Genomic DNA, 23,640 nt, shown 5'->3' with positions numbered 1-23,640 from the left:
GGGTGGTGCTGTGGGTTAAACCACAGAGCCTAGGGCTTGCTGATCAGAAGGTTGGCGGTTCGAATCCCCAAGACGGGGTGAGCTCCTGTTGTTCAGTCCCCGCTCCTGCCAACCTAGCAGTTCGAAAGCACATCAAAGTGCAAGTAGATAAATAGGTACCACTCCGGCAGGAAGGTAAACGGCGTTTCCGTGCGCTGCTGTGGTTCGCCAGAAGCAGATTAGTCATGCTGGCCACATGACCCGGAAGCTGTACGGCGGCTCCCTTGGCCAATAAAGCGAGATGAGCGCCGCAACCCCAGAGTCGGTCACGACTGGACCTAATGGTCAGGGGTCCTTTACCTTACTTCCTATGCAACACAAGGGGACACATATTCTGCAATGCCACACCTGAGCATGCACAACCAAACAGAAGGGAACCTAGGTCTCCTTCTGGAAAATCTGAATGTTCAAATGAAAAAGAATGGACAAGTTCAAGCTGTGCAATGAAATAAGAAAAGACTTCCACTAGGTGGCACTATGGTTATCTCTAAATACAGAGGCTGCAACTTTACAAAAGAGAACATCAGATCTCTTCTCTGTGCTGCACACAATGATTTTCCTAAGAGAGTGCCATTTCGGCTACAGAAAAGAGTATGTACGCTTTATTCTGTTTTTAGTGTTCTGTTGGGAGCCACCCAGAGTGGCTAGGGAAATCAAGCCAGATGGACGGGGTATAAATAAAATTATTATTATTATTATTATTATTATTATTATTATTATTATTATTATTATTATCACCTCTTCCTTTACATGGAGAGATCCACGAAGGCACTTTTGTGCGAAGTAGGACTTATTCATTCACATAGAGCACATTAGGATTTCTCTGCCGGCAACCGCAAGTTGCAAGGTTAAAAGCAGAGCCTTGCTCTTGCACAGAAATCCTCTATGCTCAAACAATGCACAGACATTATGCCTTCCCAGGACAACAGAAAACACCAGCGCATGCCGGATGCTCTTTAGGCCATACAAAGGATCTGTGCATGTGAGCTTGAGCTGTTAACTTCCATATGAACACACAACGCCCGCTTCTAGGTGCATCAAAAGTGAGGACTGGGCTACAAATGCAACAGCGACGAGGAGGCAGAATTCAGGAGGTGACGGAATAGACTGTCTCAGAATGCAGGTGGCGATAGGAATAGATGAACCTTTGCAGGGTTTTCCTTTTTTTAATGACACAGCAAGAAATAGGCTGGATTGAATATTCCTTTTTGATGTGCTCTTCCCCCCCTTTTCTAAAAAAAATGCACAGATTTATTTTCACAGGAGGGGAAATTCTGAGAACTGCTCCCCAACCTTGCAGTTTTAATGTGGTACAACTCATTCTGCTGCCTCTGGATTCTGCTGCCATGTTCAGACCAGGCCTCAGTTAGCAAAAATGCCCAGTGCAAAAATGAAGAAAAATAAAGAACAAGGTTAGTTTTCCCACAAACCTCTGTCCCAATTAATGTAGGGCGAATGTACAAGCTAGCGGCGGTCGAGTACGGCACCCACTCCTTTTCGACTTCCACGAGTTTCCGGATGCACTCCAAAAGCTCTTCTTTGTCAAATCCCTGAAAGCAAAGGCAGAAGAAGGCAACACTTAGAATAACCTTAACATGGTTGGGAGCACACTTCAGCCGCGACGTTTAATTAGCCTATTAAGCCAGAGGCCGTGACGTTCCAACTACCGCTAGTGAATGAGACGCCAGGAGAGGTCATATGATTCTAAACACCCAACAAACAAAACAGTTTAATTGATTTCATAGCAATTGTGCAACACATCTCTAAAGCACGAGTTTGGGCTGGACATTTTAAATGCCTGCAGGGGTTTTTTGGGGAGGAGGGTACAGGGAAGGTTCTTTGAGTCTCACATTTCTCCTTCATTACGGATTCCCCCCTTCCCAACCAAGAGATGTATTAAAGCAGGCATCCCCAAACTCGGCCCTCCAGCTGTTTTGGGACCACGACTCCCATCATCCCTAGCTAACAGGACAAGTGGTCCTGAAGTGTTGCCATTCTAGAGCCTCAGACTCTTAATCTCAGGTTTGTGGGTATGAGCCATGCACTGGGCAAAAGATTCTTGAATCGAATGGGGTTGGACTAGATCAGGCAGTCAGTTTGGGGGGCCTACTTTGGACCCCCGGCTGGTTTAATCCGGCCCCTGTGGCAGTTTATTTCTTGGGGTCAAATCCCCCCAAAAGCTCAACAACCTGGGTTGGCCTTCACACATGTTCACTTCATCTGAGGCGGTTGGAGGATGGATGGCGGCTAACAGATTGAGGTTGAATCCTGACAAGACAGAAGTACTGTTTTTGGGGGACGGGAGGCGGGCAGGTGTGGAGGACTCCCTGATCCTGAATGGGGTAACTGTGCCCCCTGAAGGACCAGGTGCGCAGCCTGGGAGTCATTTTGGACTCACAGCTGTCCATGGAGGCACAGGTCAATTCTGTGTCCAGGGCAGCTGTTTATCAGCTCCATCTGGTACGCAGGCTGAGACCCTACCTGCCCGCGGACTGTCTCGCCAGAGTGGTGCATGCTCTAGTTATCTCCCGCTTGGACTACTGCAATGCGCTCTATGTGGGGCTACCTTTGAAGGTGACCCGGAAACTACAACTAATCCAGAATGTGGCATCTAGACTGGTGACTGGGAGCAGCCGCCGAGACCATATAACACCGGTCTTGAAGACCTGCACTGGCTCCCAGTATGTTTCCGAGCACAATTCAAAGTGTTGGTGCTGACCTTTAAAGCCCTAAACGGCCTCGGTCCAGTATACCTGAAGGAGGGTCTCCACCTCCATCATTCTGCCCGGACACTGAGGTCCAGCTCCGAGGGCCTTCTGGCAGTTCCCTCACTGCGAGAAGCCAAGTTACAGGGAACCAGGCAGAGGGCCTTCTCGGTAGTGGCCCTCCCACCAGATGTCAAAGAGAAAAACAACTACCAGACTTTTAGAAGACATCTGAAGGCAGCCCTGTTTAGGGAAGCTTTTAATGTTTAACAGGTTATTGTATTTGGGTGTTCTGTTGGAAGCCGCCCAGAGTGGCTGGGGAAGCCCAGCCAGATGGGCGGGGTATAAATAATAAATTGTTGTTGTTATCAAATCTGGCCATCTTTGAAAACAGTTTGGGCACCCCTGGACAAGATGATTCTCATAGTCCCTTCTACCTCTACAATTATATGACCTTATATTGGTCGCATAGGAGCTCATTCGACATTTTGTGAATACGGATAAACAGCTCTGTGTAACCCAAGATCTTGCGTCCTCTCTCACTGATTCTATCTCTGAGGAATCTCCTTGGCAGAAACGCTGCTTTCGATCTTGGAAAGGATTTACCAGTCGGGATGAAAACACTGTCCGAAGTCACAGCGGGGGAAAGAGCAGGGGGAAGAAAAGCAAATGCTTGCATTACGCACTGGCAAAGTCGCCCGCAGAGCTGACCGCAGCATCCTGTCCATGTTGAGTCCCGGACGGAACAAGCGGATTTTGCCATCCACCCCCCGGTACGCCTTCATGCCTTCGAACAGCTAAAGGAACCAAGAAGGGAGGAATCGGAGAAGTTGAGCGGAAACGGCAGATAGCAGTGAATATCGCACACACATGAACATGCACACACACAGGTAAAATAAAATACTGTAATAATAAACGCATGTGCATTCCAAATGAAATCATTGATAGCTTTACATGTTCAGAACGTTAACGTTAAATAAAAACTGAGCAACTTCTGCATCATTCCACACATTAGGTTTGTTGCCTCCTATATCCACCTCTCACATTAGAAAAGAACTATCTAACGCATTATTAAAGGGCTGCAAAAATGTACCCGACTTTTTTGGGGAGGGGCGCGGACTTTCCAGTACTGGCACCCTGATGGATATTCTGTTCCCTCTAGGGCTGTGAGCTTCAGCTGGTTGATCAGTTAGACAGTCCCATGGTTAACCTGCCAATTTTCAATCAGTGCCTGCCGATTTTTAAACAGTGGGGCTGCTAAGTTATATATACAAAAAAGCCTTGTCCCGCACCCTCCTTAAGTGTTTTTGCCTTGCTGGAATTTGCCTAGCTGAATTGTGACAGTACCTCCTGTTTGGCTGGAAGGAGAGAGGAGGGAATGTGTAAGAACCCCTGGTTTTTGCGAAGCTGGAATGTAGTCAAAGGTAAAATTCGCATCCATTGCTCCCTTCAGTTTTGCCTTTGTCCACCCCTACATTTGGCCCTGCAACCTCTCTGGAATATTACCCTCAAGGGAATGTGTGCCCCTAACCCGCTGTTGAAAAGGTTTCCCTGCCTCATGCCATCCCACATTGAAATCAGGATTTCAAACTATGGATTGTGCAAGCAGTTTTGCCATGGAAAAAGTAAGCCAGGAAAGAAAATGGGAGGATGCAAGGGCAGAAGAGGGACTTGCAGTTTGTACACACATTTATGTTATGACCGAACTAAATATTGTGATTTTATCCTGTGAACCTTCCTGAGACCTGTGGGTATAGGGTGGCATATAAATAATAATAATAATAATAATAATAATAATAATAATAATAATAATAATAATAATTCTAGTTTGGTTCTGGTATGTTTGTGATTATGGGAAGAAAACAACAAATATAGACTGTCATTTTTAGCAGCAAATGGCAGGTTTTCAGAGCGATCCTTGGTGCGTTTACGGAGAAGTAAGTCCCACTGTGTTACAGGGACTGAACACCTAATATATTATATGTTTAGAAGTGCAGCTTTTGCTTATTGGAGTAGCAAGTTCTCGTAAACCTTTTCATATCGCAGCTTCAAAACACCAACGTATCTTCGCCTTTTTCAAAAGCACCACAGTTTCATATCTATCCTAGCAATCACAACAGTGAGAAACGTATTTTATTTGGTAAGAAACGAAAGCTGGCGCATCTCAAAGCCGCGCCCAATCTACAGGGAGATAAGCTAAACTTTCAAGTGGAGAGCAGCTTGTACTAGGATTGTCTTGGTGTCCCTGGTCTGAAACGCTGCTTGCCTAAATTCTTACACAGACCCATAGAGCAGAACAGCTATTTTATTTTATTTTTACCCTAGATGCACTGTTACGGAAGATGCCCCATACTGCCTATTATTATTATTATTATTATTATTATTATTATTATTATTATTATTAGCTTTTGCTAAAATATTTTGCAGAGTTTGGAGGCAAACCAAGAATGAAATCATTGCACAAGGACAAAAAGGCCTTGCCAATGCCTTTTCTTGTCTGTTCTTGGAAGGACGGGAAACATCTCGAAAATCCCGCAGTGCCCAAGTCAGCCTTTTCAGTAGCTAAGGGGGAAAACCAGTGGGGAGTTCCGGGCAGGATGACTAAACTGAAAACAGCAGAGAGAGGGATTTTTCCACTGCAACAAAATCAGAGCTGGGCATGGGAGCTGGTGAAGTGTCCTGGCCAGGTCACAGAAGTCCCACAGACAAATCTCACTTCAGATTGGAACAGCTTGAACCTTTCCCTAGATTATGAGTTGTACATGTGGAAAGGATCTAGGGGTTTTAGTGGACCACATGCTTAACATGAGTCCACAGTGCGACGCAGCAGCAAAAAAACCCAGCTAATGCTATTCTAAGCTGCATCAATGGAAGTATAGTGTCCAGGTCAAGGGAAGTAATAGAACCTTGATCAGAACACACCTGTAGTACCGTGTCCAGTTCTGGCCACCACAATTTAAGAAGGATGCTGGCAAGCTGCAATGTGTGCAGATGAGGACAACCAAGATGATTAAGGCTTTGGAAACCAAGCTTTATGAGGAACAGTTGAGTTGGGTATGTTTAGCCTGGAAAAGAGGAGACTGAGAGGAAATATGATAACCATCTTCAGAGATCTAAAGGGCTGTCACATGGGGGATGGAGCAAACTCATTTTCTCCTGCTCCAGGGGCTAGGACTTCCATTTGAAGGCACCTTCTATTGAAGGGCTGCCTGGTCCACCTCCAGTTTAAAGATAAAGAACTATAAGATGGAAGACCAGCATGGGCCCTTGAGGTTGTCCATCAACAAGTAGCTAATAATAATAATAATAATAATAGTTATTGGCCAGCTGACTGAGCAAGCCACACAGTCAGCTGAGCACAGCTTTCCACAACTATGGTAAAATGTATTGTGTTTCTGGTTTTGTTCTGTTTTTCTCTAGAAGAGGAAGACTGAGAGGAGATATAGCTGAAGGACTGTCACATGGAAGATGGAGCAAGCTTTTTTCCTGTTGCTCCAGAGTGTAGGACCGAAACCAATGGTTTCAAGTTACAAGGAAGGAGATTCCGACTAAACTTTAGGAAGAACTTTATGACTGTAAGAACTGTTTGACAGTGGAACAGACTCCCACAAGAGGTGGCGGACTCTACCTTCATTGGGGTTTTTTAAAGAGGTAAGTTGACCATCTGCCAGGGATTCCATTATTATTATTATTATTATTATTATTATTATTATTATTATTATTATTATTATTTCTATACAGCCCTTCTTCATCTGGGGATTACAAGGTGGTTTACAGTACACAAACACAAAAATACATAACGTAGTAATGAACAAAAACAGTAACCCCCCTCCCAATTATTTTTTTCAAAGGGCATAGATTGTTTAATGAGTCAAAGGCTTGGGAGAAGAGAAATATTTTTGCCTGGCACACAAAGATAAGTAAGGAAGACATCAGGTGAGTCTCCCTGGGGAAAGCATTCCACAAATGAGGAGCTGTTCACATGTTGCCTCCAGTTCATATGGGTGGAGGCCTTGCAGGGGTTGGGCTAGATGACCCATGGGGTCCCTTCTGAGTCAACAATTCTATGCATCTATTTCAACCAGAGTAACTATTCCTAAATTATCATCATTAGTAGATTTCTTCACCACAAAAGTCCCGGGGTGGATTACAACTTGTGAAAATTCTTACCAATTATTATTATTTTTTTAAAGGAGGGGTTACAACAATTTAAAAAATACAATATTAAAAAATAAGTTAAAATGGGTTAGCATCAAAATAATAAGGTGCATCCTCAAAATCTCTCTCTCTCTCTCCCTCTCTGAGGTGTCAGAGGTTAGAGAGGGCCGTCCCTGATCTTAACACCTGAGTGGGTCCGCAAGTGCAGGTTCTCTTTTGAAACGCCACATTTCCTTTGTTTTGGAAATCTGCAAGCGCCCTGCCTATCTGCAAGCCACCCATTCTATCTTTTTTTTGGGGGGGGGGGGATAACAAACAGAAATCCCCAAGGAAAGCTGTAGTTTTGTTATCAGACAAACCAGTTTGTGAAGACCCTGCTCCTGTGGAAACTAAGCAAGTGGCCTTCTTAGCTATGACACCCGGATCAGGCCAGCCCTGTTATTGGGAAGAGTGAAGGGCTGCCCCAAGCAGCTGATTTGGGTACCATTAAAGAGGAGCAACTTGCTATTCAATATACAGTGGTACCTCGGTTTACGAACTTAATCCGTTCCGGAAGTCCGTTCTTAAACCGAAACCGTTCTTAAACCGAGGTGCGCTTTCCCTAATAAGACCTCCTGCCGCCGGTGCCCTTCCACCGTTCAGATTCCGTTCTTAGACTGAGGTAAAATTTGCAAACCGGGACACTATTTCCGGTTTTGCGGAGTTCGTAGACCGAATCGTTCTTAAACCGAGGTACCACTGTATAATGTTTCTAGTGTCTGGGAAGGGCAGAGTCACCTGTGGGATTTTCTGCCTCAGATGCCAAAATAACTTGACAGGCTTCGAGTATTATGTACCTTCATTTATTTGTGGGTGGGTTTTCTTGGGGGGGGGTGTCATTTAGTGCTGTGTCTTAGGTAGCAATATGTCTCGGGCCAGCACTGACCCCAGTTGCGGAATCATCTCTCTGGAAACACCCATCCTGCTCCTTCGGTGGTGCTGTTCTCACGTTACACTGGACCTAGGGACAAACTGCCCCCTACACATCTCGAGTGTAGCGTTTGTGTGTACCCTGTTTGCACAGCTCAGCTATTGTTTACACAGGTACACCGGTTGCACAGCCACTGAACTTTACACATGAAAGTATAGTATTTGTGTACAGCTGAACAATTTGTGTACACAGATACATCCGTAATGTGTGAACAATTCTACTGTTAGCTTTTAGGTTCCCAGTGAAGACAATCTTATTCTTCCAGGTTTTTCATATTCTAATGCCGCTCTTTCGTACTGTTTATTCCCTTTGTTTTTAGTAGGCTAGAAACGCTTTTAAAATAAAAATACCATTAAGAAGATACCCCTGGTGTATCTCTCAAACAGCCCAATGGGGAGGTGATAGTCTTTAAAGTGTTACATTAGGCCAAAGCCTGTTACGATGCTAGCTTATAAACAGCTACTTGCATAGTTGCCTAGGCAACCGGCCAGAAAAGCTCGGAGTTATTACTTTAATTTTACACAGGGCACGCATGTTTACTTGGAAGTCCCCCAACTCAGGTCCTATTGAGGCGTTCGCTCCTACGTCTGTGAGCTAAAAGTGGGGAGGGGATATGGGCAAAAAATGGAAGTCCCACCTCACCATCCCTGGGCATGCCAGCACCATGTTCTAAGGGAGGGTCTGAAACAGGATTTTCAATGCACAGAAACTGCCTTCAGACCTTTGCTTTCAATTTCTAGTCTCCCATCCCCCTCCCCTTAATTTTTGGTTAGGGGAAAAAAGCGAATCAGTGGGGTATGATATAGGTGCAAAAAAAGTATGTTGTGAAGAAAGTGGCTAGAGATAAGATTTTAGGTAAAAGGTAAAGAACCGCTGGGCGGTTAAGTCCACTCAAAGGCGACTATGGGGTTGCGGCGCTCATCTCGCTTTCAGGCCGAGGGAGACAGCATTTGTCCACAGACAGCTTTCCGGGTCTCGTGGCCAGCATGACTAAACCGCTACTGGTGCCACAGAACACTGTGACGGAAGCCAGAACGCACGGAAATGCCGTTTACCTTCCCGCCGCAGTGCTACCTATTTATCTAATTGCACTAGTATGCTTTCGAACTGCTAGCTTGGCAGGAGCTGGGGCAGAGCAATGGGAGCTCACCCCGTTGCGAGGATTTGAACCACCCACCTTCTGATCGGCAGGCCCAAGAGACTCAGTGGTTTAGACCACAGCGCCATGCGCCCTGGCACTCGTGCCAGACCTCCATGCGCCAATAGCAGTTTAGTCATGCTGGCCACAGAAAGCTGTCTGTGGACAAACGCCTGCTCCCTCGGCCTGAAAGCGAGATGAGCACTGCAACCCCAGAGTCGCCTTTGATTGGACTTAACCGTCCAGGGGTCCTTTGCCTTTTTTACCTTTAAGATTTTAACCCCCCCCCCCTCAATCCCTCTTGCATAATACTAGAGGCTGTGGCTACCCAATGAAGGACAGACAAAACGAAGTGCTTCTTCATGCAGCCGACAGTTAAAATTCATGGAATTTACTCCCACGAGGCGCAACGACGGCCATCAACTTGGATGGCTTTAAAAAGGGGACCGGACAAATTCATGGAGGCTACCAGCCATGCCAACTATGCTCTCCTGTCTCCATTTTCGGCGGCATAAATGCTTCTGAATTTCAGCTGCTGGAAGCCACTGGAGAGGAGATCTCAGATCCATAGCTGTCAACGTTTCCTTTTTTTAAAGGGAAATTCCCTTATTCCAAATAGGATACCTCGCAAGAAAAGGGAAAGGTTGACAGCTATGCTCAGATCCATCTTGCAGGTTTGACGCTAGACCTTTGGCCTCACACAGCAGGCGTCTTCTTATGGGACACCAGCACTGTTGGGGGTGGGGTTTGTGTCCATGCCCCATCCCCACTTTGGGCTCATGTGCTTATGCCTGAATCGGACTTTACTCATCGCATATGAAAAGCAGACTAGTTGGACCTGTCGGATGCGCCAAACACCTCCTAAAAAATCAGTTGTTCACCAAAGTCTAAGTGGATGGTTGTGTGGCTTATCCTGTTCAATTGCTGACTTTCCTATAATACATGATGGGGTTTTTCCTGCATGTTGATTGTATTCTGATCTTTATTTCTATTATCTGATTGTACTGCATTGGTTTGAATAAAGGCCATCGCTAAAATACACCCCTAAAATGCGATCTCTTAAATTATGGCTTCTCCTATCTAAAAGAGCACCATTACAGTGATATCTTGGTTTACAACCATAATCCGTTCTGGAGGTCCAGTTGTAAACCAAAGCAGGTTGTAACCCAAAGCGTGCTTTCGCCAATGGGGCCTCCCAAAAAAAAAGGGGGGGGGGGTTGTAATAATAATAAAAATGGGTTGTAATCCAAAAAAATGGACACGCACTTCAGGGTTTGACGTGGTTGTAATCCAAAACGGTTGCAAACCAAGGTACCACTGCATAGGCTGCACTCAGGTTTCATGGAAGCCAGACGCAGGGATAAAGAATTTACTGGATTTTGATTTTAAATGCTTAAGCGTTTTTGCTTCTCCCCCCCCCCCCCCAAAAAAAAAATACCTCCTTAAGCGGTACATCTGTTTTCTAAATGAAGACAATATTGGAAAGGCTAGTTTAGGCTCAGTCTTGATGGCGGCATCCATACATTCATTCACACACACACACAAACAAACAGTAATAATCTGACATCTGCTGTGCGTCTGCAACACACGAGCTAGACCACGTAGCCTGCAGAGCCAGGATTATCATGGGCGGAGGGGTCACGGATCACAAGAAATGCAGAGAGACGTGGGTGGGGTGAGATGGGGGGGGGGGAGGAATGCCAAAAGCATCATTGTCATGTTGTATTATACCCACTGTATATTCATTGAGCCATAGCATTTGGAGCAGTTTCGCCTCTGTCAGTCCTCTTGGCTAGAGGAAACATGGTGCAACGAAGGTAAAGGGGGAAAAAAATAAAATAAAAATAAAAAATAGGGGGGGGGAAATATGCATATATTAAAAAGAGCATATTGGTTATTAGCAATGAAGATTTCAGAGACAGCGTATTACAGCAATAACGCTACGGCGAGCGAGACAAACATCCAGGATCCCACCGTGGCTCCTCGCTCCACATAAAAACAGGGGAGTCATTATCGACCCGGTGACCTCCAGAACTTTTGGGTTCCAACTTCCATCAGCCCCAAGTGCATGGCCAACAATCAGAGGTGACAGGAGCTTTAATACAAAACATTTGGAGGGCACTAGGTTTGGGGAAAACTGCCTGACTGCATCCAGATCTCCTCAGTCTAAAAAATTCCTCCCACCCCCCAAAAAATAACCCCCACAGAGTTCTTCTTTGGGAGGCAAGAGGTTAAAATGTTTACTTAAAAACAAAAATGGATTTAAAAAATAGAGAGAGCCCAGTACTGTCTTCCTGAGAGCTTAGAAAGGGTTTGGGGCCAAATTCTGTTCCCCATCTAAATCTTTGGAAAGCATGGAAGTTCAGCAATGCCAGAACAAATGTACATTTTTAAACGTGTCCAAGAGGGAGAGGACTTTACGGCCACATTTTTTCCACATGCTCTGTGGCATCGGAAATGTGCACTTGCTGAGGCTCTGAGACCAATGGTGGCATAACATGTTCAGTCTCGTTGGACATTTGGTGCCTTAACCGTTAACCATCCTGGCTTCTGGTAGTTACCAGTTCATTTTGCTGCAGGAAGAAGCTTCAAGTTCTACAACTGTGCTACACCACTATAAATTACTTAATTGTCCAGCAGAACGGGTGGCATAGCTTGTTTTGCTTGCAAAGTCGAGGGGCTGATTAACAAACACAATCCGTTGCTTTTAACAGTATCGAATGATGAGTTGTGTGTGCAAATGAATCAGCATGGGCCAGACATCACAGACAATACTTCCATAGTGTCTGTGTTTGAACATCACAAATAAACCAGAGTTTATCATGATGCAAATGAGCCTATGCGAGCCTTCCATGTTCCCCCTTCTCATCTGGTATGGCTCACGAGGAGACTGGAAACTTTTGCTTCTGTTTCACTATTATTATTATTATTATTATTATTATTATTATTACGCAACCCAAACTGTGGATATAGTCTTAATTTGAAGTAACTGAAGTTGGCCAACTTCACAAACTATGGCTTGAAGCTGGCTTGTTTCTATCTAAACAAACCATAGTTAAGCTAACCACAGATGGTTGAGTTCGGGCAACACAGCAAGCCACCATTAATCAAAACGGAAATGAAATCTTCTAAATTTATCATACCCGTGCTGGGGAGAAGGCAAGTAGAAGTCTGATGATTTGGCAATCTCATTCCCATCATGATAAACCATGGCTTATTGTGATATCAAAATGTGCAGTCATAATCTAAAGTGCAATACTTTTCGCGGCAGTCAGTTCATTCATTCAGCTCCAAGTCATTCGTTTTTTTAATAACTGAGTGATGTACGTACAGGTCTGAACCTCCCTTAATATGTTTGCTTATTTATTTCACAGCATGCATTCTTAAAACCCCAACATGCAGCACGGCTAGGAATGTAACCAGATGCATCGTGTGTCTTGGAGGCATTCACCATTTTGAGTATATCTCCAGAATAAATCTTATTTTATGCCTGCTTTAAAAAAAACACACAACTTAGCTCAACTGCAGGAACAGTGGGCAGGGATGATGGGAAACACGGGCAAGGCATGCCTGTTTGAATTCTTCCTCCATGATTGCAGTCATGGGATTGTTGTCTATCACATGACGGTGTATGTTTTGACTCCACAGAGTGGGAAGTGACGGAGACAGGATGTTTGTGTTATTGGGTTCCGTGAAGTGGGACTATTGTCCTTTGTTCTTTTTCTTTTTGCTGTCTGAGAGAGGGAGCCATGTTGCAGTGCTCCGTTTGTGCTTCTATGTAAATAAAGTAGATTAGCCAAAATGCTGAGTTGCTGAGGTCTGTCACGCAAGCTGTGAAGACTCTGCAGATCCCTAAGTGTGCCGATGTCTGTTGGCATCGGTCGCTGTGATGTTTGGGCAGAAGAAAGCTTTTGAAGCTCCCGAATGAAAGACCAGGAGGGAGGAAACATGCCAGTTGGGCATGTGTCTCTGCCAGGGTCCTACTCGAGAGTAGGATGAGCTCCTGACATGGGGCATGGGGTGGCTATTGCTACCAAATTAGAGAAGACAAGAGTTAACCCTAGAAATGTGGGTTTGTTCCACTGCCTTATGGTTGAGCAGTGTTCTCATCTGGCTGGCTATTCTTGACATGACAGAGCTGTCTTTTCAGCTGCAAAGAACTGGCGGCTCCCGATCCCACCAAGAAAAATGGAGGGTGGGGGCTTGGTACTTCACAACAGCTGCTCTCCACCTGGCCCCTGCTCCCAACTTTCACTGTGGCACTACACGGGTGTTTAAAAATGGCAGAAGTAAACTGCTAAGGTCTTAAACAGTCGTCACAAATAAATGAATGGTGCTAGTGGCACACTCCCAGGCTTCTGACAGAGTAAACATGACTTTCTGAAATCCTACTGAGTCGGTTCTCAATACCCTACGTTGAGATCATTGGTCTTCAACTGGAGGGTTGGGACTCACTGCAAGGTCATGCCTCAATTGAGTCAGAACAGTAGAAGTGCTACCATAAATAAATTGAAAGATGAAGAAATGGGTCCTCAAACGTATGTTTGGACCAAAAGGTGAGTCCCAGGTTGAAGGTTATTGAGCTAAACTACATGTTTTGCAGAAGGGCACGGATGCCTCCCCATAAGAGAATTCCTGTCGAGATATGACAGAGGCCAACTATCTACACTTTCATCATCATCATCATCATCATCATTTTATTTATGATTTTCAGTTTTATACATTTCAATAATTTTACAATCATTTCAACATTTCAAAACTTGACTTCCTTTCCGTTCTTTCTGTGGTTCCTTAACTTTCTTTTTAATATTTTCTGCATATCATTTATTCATCTACTTTAAAAATATCCTCTTGTAAAACTGCAGGTTATTACAATAATCCTGCCAGTGTTCTTATCCATTTACAGTTTATTTGTAAATATTCAATAAACCATTTCATTCTTTTACAAAAAGTAGTTTGTTGTCTTGATTCCCCCCCCCCCCCGGTAAGTTTTGCCTTTTCTGCATATTTCATAAGTTTTTGTATCCATTCTTCTTTTGCTGGGACGTCTTCTTCTTTTCATTTTTGGGCAAGTAACATTCTTGCCACTGTAGTCAGATATTTGAATAAATTTCTATACAGTTTGGGTAGTTCTGTCCCTTAATTCCCCCAAAGGAAGGCTTCTGGGTTTTGTTTTTTTTAACAAAAGTTATTTTAAACATCTTTTTCAATTCATTATATATCATTTCCCATCATTTCCTATCTACACTTTCCTGAAACAGTTGAAGATATTTTTGTTCCAACAGGTTTTTTCCAGCTGGATAAATGGATATTTATCATGAGTGTCCACTTGTTAGGGTTTTAGTCTTGTTTTAAATATATCTGTTTTGTATTTTTAACTGTTTCTAATTCTTTTACGTGTAAATCACTTTGTGTGATTAATAAATCAATTGTAGTAGTAGTAGTAGTAGTAATAATAATAATAATAATAATAATAATAATAATAATAATAATAATAATAATATCATCAGTGGCTAAGGTTAAAGCTTTAGAAAACTAGCAAAATGATGCAATCCTGTGGACATGTCCCTGTCTTGATATGTCCCTGGCAGCCAATTAAATGGGGATGGGGACACAGGTCATCGTACATTTCCTCCTAACTATATGTTGCTGGAAAAATGTGGTCAGCAATGTTGCCATCTCTCCCTCTCTGCATTCCTCTCCCTCCGTATCCGATTATTCTAGAGTTACCCTCAGTAATAACAACAGAGTAGATTTGGGCACCTTGCGTTTTATCACCGAAACATAGGTGAAAACATTTTACAAAGCACAAGAAGAAATATTCTGTTTCAAAACAAACCCACACTCAAAACCAAAATCCATAGGTTGGGGGGGGTAATGTTTATTAGACCGAATATCACAAAATAGTGAGGAAAGGGTGTGGTGTTTTTTTTATATATAAAAAGTTTTTCGAAAGTGTTGATCGAACTGCTTGGCAGGGGGTTGGACTCGATGGCCCTTGTGGTCTATTCCAACTCTATGATTCTATGATCTGGATGTTAAGCAAAGCAGGGGATAGATATGAGGGAGGGAAGGAGAGAGAGAGAGAGAAAGAGAAAGAAAGAGAGAAGCAAGCTTGGTGTTAAAACCCCCTCCTGCATTATACAGTGGACACTCGGGTTGCGAACGTGATCCGCGCGGGAGGCACGTTCGTAACCCGCAGCGTTCACAACCTGTGTGCCTGCGCACGACCGGGTTGCGATTCAGCACTACCGCGCATGCGCCAAAACCCGGAAGTAATCTGTTCTGGTACTTCCGGGTTCGGCACGGTGCGCAACCCTAAATCGCGCAACCCAAAGCGTCTGTAACCCGAGGTATGACTGTACACGTAAAGCAGTAGTTCTGCATGTAAACCATCATGAGCTCCTAAGTGCGCTGAGAGTTGTTAGGCAACCCCTGCTCCTGTTTCAGAGCTACAATTCCCATAATAGTTTAACGACCAATGCCGCTTCCCAGTGACCTGTAGCTCTGAGAGGGGAGCAGGGGTCTCCTAACAAATCTCAGCCCCCTTAACACACTAACACTTCCCGCGACTCTTTGCGGGAAGCCAGGATGGCTTAAAGTGGCATTATACTGTTTCGCTGCTTCTCATACTGTCGCTGTACTCACTTCTACGGCGTAGTGAAGAGCAGAGATGGACGGGTGCAGCGAGAGGTTTTCCAGAGGTTTGATGTGAGGCTTCTCCCAGCCGGAAGCCAGCGACCATTCGATGAAGAGCATGTTGTCGGTGAAGACAGTCCCAAACACCAGGCCTTTCGGGTCTGGCTTCTCTTTGAAAGTTGCAGACGGGGTGATGATTAGATCAGCAGCCTGGGCAGACGAAAACAACAGCAGCACATGAAAACACATGTAAAGCTATATCGATGGTGTCCAGCTGAAACTATCCCGAGACTAGATTTCAAAGATGGCACCGCAAGAAGCAAAGTGCATTATGGTTTGGGGGCTTGCCCACATGGCCTGTTTATTTAGCATTTAGACAGGTCTGCTTGTACAAAAATTCTTCTTTGGCGATCACTCACAGCAATTTAAAACAGGAGTTCACAGCCACTCGCCATGGGAAGCCATCCAGCAACGCTGGCGCATTCTGCCAGGGCATGTGGACCCTGTCCATTGGCCAAGGATATGAAGTGCTGACACTGGTCCTTTCAACCAGTGTTGGTGCTGACCTTTAAAGCCCTAAACGGCCTCGGTCCTATACAGTGGTACCTCGGGTTAAGAACTTAATTCATTCTGGAGGTCCGTTCTTAACCTGAAACTGTTCTTAAGCTGAAGCACCACTTTAGCTAATGGGGCCTCCCAATTGCCGCCGAACCGCAATTTCTATTCTCATCCTGAAGTTCTTAACCCGAGGTACTATTTCTGGGCTAGCGGAGTCTGTAACCTCAAGCATCTGTGACCTCAAACATCTGTAACCCGAGGTACCACTATATACCTGAAGAAGCGTCTCCACCCACATCGTTCACCCCAGACACTGAGGTCCAGTGCCAATGGCCTTCCGGCGGTTCCCTCACTGCAAGAAGCCAAGTTACAGGGAACCAGGCAGAGGGCCTTCTCGGTAGTGGTACTCGCCCTGTGGAACGCCCTCCCATGTCAAAGAGATAAACAACTGTCTGACTTTTAGAAGACATTTGAAGGCCGCCCTGTTTAGGGAAGTTTTTAATATTTAATACAGTATTGCTTTTGACATTCGACTGGGAGCCGCCCAGAGTGGCTGGGGAAACTCAGCCAGATGGGTGGGGTATAAATAATAAATTATTATCATTATTACTGCTACTACCAGGGATTTTGATTTTTGGAAAACAAGATAATGCCACTGCAATCACATGGCACATGCTGCCCTAAGTAAGCGCAGGACTGCAAGCTGAAAAACAGAATTAACATTCATCCTGCACCAAGACACGTGCACCAAAAAAAACAAAAAACCCAAGAGAGAATAGGGTGGAAAACCGGAGGTTCATTTCCTCGATGCAAAACGTCTGCGTTGAGGAAATGTTAATGCTGACTTGTCAGGATGTAAAATTGGCACCGAAGTCTTCTATGTAGGCAGGCGGGAAAGCACTGCAGGAAATGCTGTCCTTAACAGAACCAGCAGTGGCTGCGAAAGGACAAAAGCGGCTGCGTGATTGTGCTGGCATTCAGAGCCACCGTGTGGGGAACCTGGTCTTCGTGGGGAGCCTCGACAGGTGGCAACTTGGGAGGCTCAGAAAGCAAACGCAATGGGACAATACATACATATGCAATAGCTATTTTAGTTTGTCAGTGGCTGTATCTAATCTGCAGGGCGGGGGGCAGACTGGGGAAAGGCGGTAGCTCAGCGGTAGAGAATCTGCCCTGCATGCAGAAGGTTCCAGGTTCAATTCCCAGCATTTCTAGATTTGGTGGGGAGAAGCTGCTGTCTTAAATTGTGGAGAGCTACTACACGGGTGGCGCTGTGGGTTAAACCACAGAGCCTAGGACTTGCCGATCAGAAGGTCAGCAGTTCAAATCCCAGCAACGGGGTGAGTTCCCGTTGCTCGGTCCCTGCTCCTGCCAACCTAGCAGTTCAAAAGCACATCAAGTGCAAGCAGATAAATAGGTACCGCTCTGGTGGCAAGGTAAACACTGTTTCCGTGCGCTGCTCTGGTTCGCCAGAAGCGGCTTAGTCATGCTGGCCACATGACCCGGAAGCTGTCTGCAGACAAATGCCAGCTCCCTTGGCCAGTAAAGCGAGATGAGCGCCGCAACCCCAGAGTCATCCGCGACTGGACTTAATGGTCAGGGGTCCCTTTACCTTTACCTTAAAAACATGGGGTGGTAGTCAGTGCTAGGCATATTGACTTACCTTTTACCTTGTGTTCTCTAAGTACAGGACGGCATTTTCCAGGTCTGTGCCTGAATGCTATCATCATCATCATCATTATTTACACTAGTGAACAAAATTGTGGAAACCTTTTGGGGAAAGTGTCTTTCTGAGGTTTGATGGCTCATGACACCACTTTTTTTTTTTTTTAGTAATACCGTAAAATTATATATCAATGGAAACATAATTTAATGAAGAATGCAATGCAAAGTTTGTTCAATTATCTGCATTCTAGAGCCAAATAACCAGAAAAAAGGCAGCACAACTTGCTTAGGCTGATATGCAATAGCTTTCCTTTATTTGAATGTAGCCAATGAGCAGGAGTGTTTAGAGAGCCAATCAGGTGTTATGAGCCATCAAACATCAGAAATACACTTTTCCCAAAAGGTTTCCACAATTTTGGCCGCTAGTGTATTACCCGATCCTTACTGCTGAATCGGAGCAAACAGCAATTCAGATTTTCTACAGGATGCTCCGATTCAGTGGTGAAGAGTTGGTTTCCATGGGGAAAGCGGGGGGTGGAGGAAGAGAAAAAGTGCTGACATAGACCTGGGAAGCCCAGATCTGTGCCTAGAAATGTAGAAGAAGGGGAAGAATGGATGAGCCTTCAGACCCATTGAAAATAATGGACATGACCAACTTGGGCCAATTAATTTCAGTGGGAGGTGTTCAACGCACAATTTCTGCCCTTGTGCACTCTCTTAAATCTACTCTGGGAGTTGTTCCCCTGGGGGCAGTTTTGGGAGGGCACTGGGTACGTACAGGGACAGGGGCGAGGCATTCCACTGCACAAATGGAAATCCTTGTGCAAACTAAACAAGTGCACTGGATACTGCCACCTGGGGTTTACATATCCTCGGTATGTCGAATTTCTGTGCCCAGCATAAAATTCTGTGGGCTGCATTCCACCAATGTTTACTCAGAATTCACTGAAACCAATGCACATGGCTAACTGTTAATTTCAGTTGGTCTACTCTTGAGTACAGTGGACGCTCAGGTTGCGAACGTGATCCATGTGGGAGGCACGTTCGCAACCCGCAGCGTTTGCAACCCACAGCGCCGCATCTGCGCACGCACGGGTTGCTATTTGGTGTGCATGCGCAAAGTGCGATTTAGTCCTTCTGCGCATGCGCCAAAACCCGGAAGTAACCGTTCCAGCACTTCCGTGTTTGGCATGGTGCGCAACCTGAAAACGCACAACCTGAAGCGTCTGTAACCTGAGGTATGACTGTAAAAGCTAAGCTGAATGTAGCCCGTGTACACAGTACTATCCCAGCAGCCCACATGCACTAATAAAGAAAAAGAAAATAAATGGCATGCGCACAAAACGTTCGTCTGATGTTAGTCATTTGGTAACATGAGCAGGCGCAGCAAAACTGAAGTGCATTGTATCCTGAAGGGGAGCCCCTTGAGGGTGACCACAAACACCTGCGGAGGCTTATAATTTGTGGTTTTCCATTTAATCCGGAACTGTAACCATTTTCTTATTCGGTACTGGCTGCCGGAAGCCGCTGCCACAATTCAAGCAATTTTCCTTTGACTGCCAGGGGAAAGAGAAGAAAGCATTCGAGGCTGGTCCGTTAGGGCATATGGAGAACAACTCCCCCCCCCCCCCGCCTTTCTCCCCGCCTCAATTTGCCTACAGTGGTACCTCGGATTAAGAACTTAATTCATTCTGGAGGTCTGTTCTTAACCTGAGGTTCCACTTTAGCTAACGGGGCCTCCCACTGTGCAATTTCTGTTCTCGTCCTGAAGCAAAGTTCTTAACCTGAGGTACTATTTCTGGGTTAGCGGAGTCTGTAACCTGAAGCGTCTGTAACCCAAGGTACCACTGTATTTACAACCAGTCTAGGGGGTAGCACTCACTACCTGGCTGTTAACCAGGAGGCTGGTGGTACGAGCCCACCCAGGGAAGGCTGTGGGTGGGATTCCTGCATTGCAGAGGATTGCATTATTCTTCCTCCTTAGCTTAAATATTGCCTTTGCATAACTCTGCCTGGAGGAGGAGGAGGAGGAGGAGGAGGAGGAGTAGGAGGAGGAAGAAAACTAGAATTAGTTGGTCCTGCCTTGTCACTGGCTGTGGATCTACCCAACTGCTGATCTCCTCTGCCCTTTGCCCCTCTAGTCTCAATAGGAAGGGACCACCCAGGAAATGTCAGAAGCAGGGAGGGAGAGAATTTATGGAATAATAAAATAATAATAATAATAATAATCTTTTAACCACATCAGTGAACAAACATGGATACATATGCTATAATGTTACTGTTTCAGTTAAACAAATTGTTTTAATTGTTATTCAGGAAATGATTCTTTTTCTCCTTCCGATAAAGTACAGCAGAAAAGTTGTCCAAATATAAACAATTAACTTATTAAACCTCACAATAATTTCATAATTATCTGTAAAGAATAACCAAATCAGTAATTTTGTATATAACTGTAAAAAGTACTCTGAAAATTTATTATTCCAAAAATGAAACCTTCATCTGGTTGTAAATATTAAGATTATACCAGCAAGAATTAGTCTTTCTGGGGGGAGTTGGGGAGAGATTTAAATCAAGGCTTCCTGACTAGTGATTTAAATTGTGATTTAAATCGATTTGATTTAAACCAAATCCACCCTGCCTTTCCTGCTTCTTCAAGCCCCTGGTCCCTCCTCCTCTTGTGACGCATCCTGCACCTCCTGTCTCCGACTGCTCCATCTCTTCCTTTTCATCCATTCCTGGCTTCTGCTTCGCGGGTGGCACAAAACCCCATAGATCGCTGACCGTTTCCCCTCAATCAGCCTCTGCCCCCTTCCTGCCTTTGCTGCACACTCGTTGCAGCCTTGCCAGTCCTGGACAATCAGGATGCGTTCCCCCAAATGACCGTGCGCCTTGAGCAAAAAAAAAATTTCCCCAGGAAGCATGCAATGTTCTGTGTTTTTAACCGCAGATACGTTTTCAGAGCTTAGTGGGGCATTGGTGAGTGGCGGAGTGTTTGGGGGAAGAGCAACAGTCATTCCCAGACTTGGCTCTAAGCTGCGAGGAATCTTTATGCTACCACATCGCTTGGAACGACAAGCTCTCGAAGGCAGACGCTGTACGATGAGCCAAAACACGTCTGTAGCCGGAGTCTGCGCTCCGACCAAGTTAAGTAACAGGACCATAAGGCATGGCAGTGCTTACTGCTAAGACTTTGGTGTGACCTGGCTTTTTCTTCTTCTTTTTTTAAGGGCTTGTTCTTGCAGGGCCATCTGCTCCATCTATTGGCCTGCTTATCTCTCCCTCCACCTCCCCCCACCCTCCAGCTCCCTTTCATTCAGGCAGATGGAAGACAGAGAGAGGTGGGCCTTTTGAGGAACGGTTGAAGGAGTTGGATATGTTGAGCATGAAGAGGATAGGGCTGAGATATCTCCAAATATCTAAGGAGTCTGAAGATGGAGCAAGCTTGTTTTCTGCTGCTCTAGAAGGTAGGAACTGAAATATCCAATTCCAATTACAGTGATACCTCAGGTTAAGAACTTAATTCATTCCGGAGGTCCGTTCTTAACCTGAAACTGTTCTTAACCTGATGTACCACTTTAGCTAATGAGGCCTTCCACTGCCGCAGCGTGATTTCTGTTCTCATCCTGAAGCAAAGTTCTTAACCCAAGGTACTATTTCTGGGTAAGTGGAGTCTGTAACCTGAAGCGTCTGTAACCTGAAGCATCTGTAACCTGAGGTACCACTGTACAAGGAAGGAGATTCCATCTCGATAGAATCATGTAATTGCAGAGTTGAAAGGGACAAAAACTTAGGAAGAACTTTCTGATGGTAAGAGCTGTTCAAAAGTGGAAGGGACTACCTTGGAAGGTGGTTCACTCTCCTTCATTGGAGGAGGTTGGATGGGTTATCTGCCAGGGATTTTTTAGCCGTGGTTCCTGCAATGCAGAGGGTCGATCTAGATTACCCTTCCAACTCTATGATTCCATGTCCAGCAAAGAAACAGGGATTCTGGCTCCTGTAGAGCAGGGATGGTCAGCTCCCAAGAGACTGCGATCTACTCACAGAATTAAAAACTGACAGTGATCTACCGCCTTTTGGAGGGTTCAGGTCAAAGTTGCTGAGCTTGTTTTAGGAAGGAGAAAAGCCCCGTTTTTTGTGAGTTAAAGGCAAAGTTGTTCAGCTTTTTTTAGGGAGGAAGGGGAACAGCCACTCACCAACAGATCAGTATACTCCGTCTTCCATTCTGCAGATTGTGGGCCAAGGGGGCGGGGCAGGATTCTAATTTAACAACGGAAAGGGACCCAGCGATAGACTGCGATCCACCAAAACCTCCCGGGCATCTAACAGTAGATCACGATCGACCTTTTGGACATCCCTGCTGTACAGCATTTCAGAATGTCAATGCTGAACCTCACGGACTCAGCAGGCATAAATGAAACTATCTATACTCCACCTAAACACAGACTTTAATGCAAAGACATGCAGCCTTCCTCCATACACAACACTCCTTTAAATGGTTCCAGAGTAACCCTCCACATATAGGTTTTTTTTTGGGGGGGGGGAGATGCAGAGGGAAATCACTAACCCTCAATTATTATGGTTTGGATCTTTGGAGCCAAGCTACAATAAATGAATAAGACAAGTAAAGAGCATGAGACTCTTAAGCTCAGGGTTGTGGTTTGAGGCCCACGCTGGGCAAAGATAACCGCATTGCAGGGGGTTATCTCATGGTCCCTTCCAACGTTATAATTCCATGGTTGTAGCATAGGCGCAATACCACAGGGATGGGGAACTTGGGGTCCAGAGGCCGGATGTGGCCCTCCAGGTCTCTCTGTCTGGCCCTTGGACCTTCACTGGCACTGTGTGGCACTCAACTGCTTTTGCCTGGGATATGTCCTGGATTTCTGATAACGCCTCTTCCATATTTAGATGGGGGACAGAAATGGGTATGTGATTGTGTGTAGACGCTAGCCCGCTGGAGAAAGGTAACATTTGCATCTGTTGCTCCACTCACTTTTGCCTTGGACCCCGCCCACCTCTGGTGAGCGGTCCCCAGAAGCCTATGCAGCCCTTTTCTCTCTCCCCCCAACAATACTGATTAAGAGTCCTCTGTGCTATTTTATTCTGGCTCTATTTTTCCATTTCATGTTTGTTCCTGGACGAATCTAATAGGAAACAGACCACACACAGACACGCAACAATCATGCGCACCGCAGCGACCTTGGATCCATATCAAGTCCGATTCCAAGAAAACGTAAGCGGTTTCAGCAGAAACACAGTGCCCATCAAGACAACAGGAAGGGAAATTACTGTGGAAAAAAACAAACTGCCTGTTCATATCTCTTGTGTGTCTGCGAAAACCAGCTCATTCATGGTTTTTAGAGCGAGCTTTCGTAAGAACATATTAACTTGTGCCAGGGTAATTTTCCTTTCCCACCCAAGGTACTCTGAAAAGCACACAGCCTTCTTCACAGTAGTATTCCTGCCATAAAGATACTCCCAATTACGGCAGGATTTTATTCCTTTCTTACACGTTTAGACCATTCGACAGACACACTGGCTCCCTAAGCCTCTTTACGACAAAATTATAACTGATGCCTTCAGAGAAACAATCTAAAATCTGAAACGGAGTCACCAAAGCTTTTTTTAAAAGCCACAGTAAGCAAGAGTGTAGATAAAATCTGCAAGGTTTAGACAAGGTTCACTGCAAATATTACAAACCAGATGCTAACATGAGCCATATTCAGACGGTAGTCAGAGACTGTCCACTTTCAGACATTTGATGAAGG

The 23,640-nt window shown here is 45.1% G+C and overlaps 1 protein-coding gene across 2 annotated transcripts in view; it reads right to left on the bottom strand.

The window, feature by feature from the left end:
- Nucleotides 1-23,640, bottom strand: part of BCAT1 (branched chain amino acid transaminase 1) — a 60,153-nt gene that overhangs the window by 15,724 nt on the left and 20,789 nt on the right. Inside the window, exons 3-6 of one of the 2 annotated variants that reach the window (XM_028745710.2) lie at nucleotides 15,659-15,859; nucleotides 10,746-10,802; nucleotides 3,431-3,541; nucleotides 1,470-1,589 (exon numbers count right to left, since the gene is read on the bottom strand). In XM_028745710.2, coding sequence (XP_028601543.1) covers nucleotides 1,470-1,589; nucleotides 3,431-3,541; nucleotides 10,746-10,802; nucleotides 15,659-15,859 — 489 coding nt within the window. The remainder of the gene's footprint in view (nucleotides 1-1,469; nucleotides 1,590-3,430; nucleotides 3,542-10,745; nucleotides 10,803-15,658; nucleotides 15,860-23,640) is intronic. The other variant, XM_077935286.1, reaches the window with a different exon arrangement.

Source organism: Podarcis muralis, chromosome 10 (genome assembly GCF_964188315.1).
Source record: "Podarcis muralis chromosome 10, rPodMur119.hap1.1, whole genome shotgun sequence".
Classification (NCBI taxonomy): Eukaryota; Metazoa; Chordata; class Lepidosauria; order Squamata; family Lacertidae; genus Podarcis; species Podarcis muralis.
This window is presented reverse-complemented; position numbering and strand designations above follow the sequence as displayed.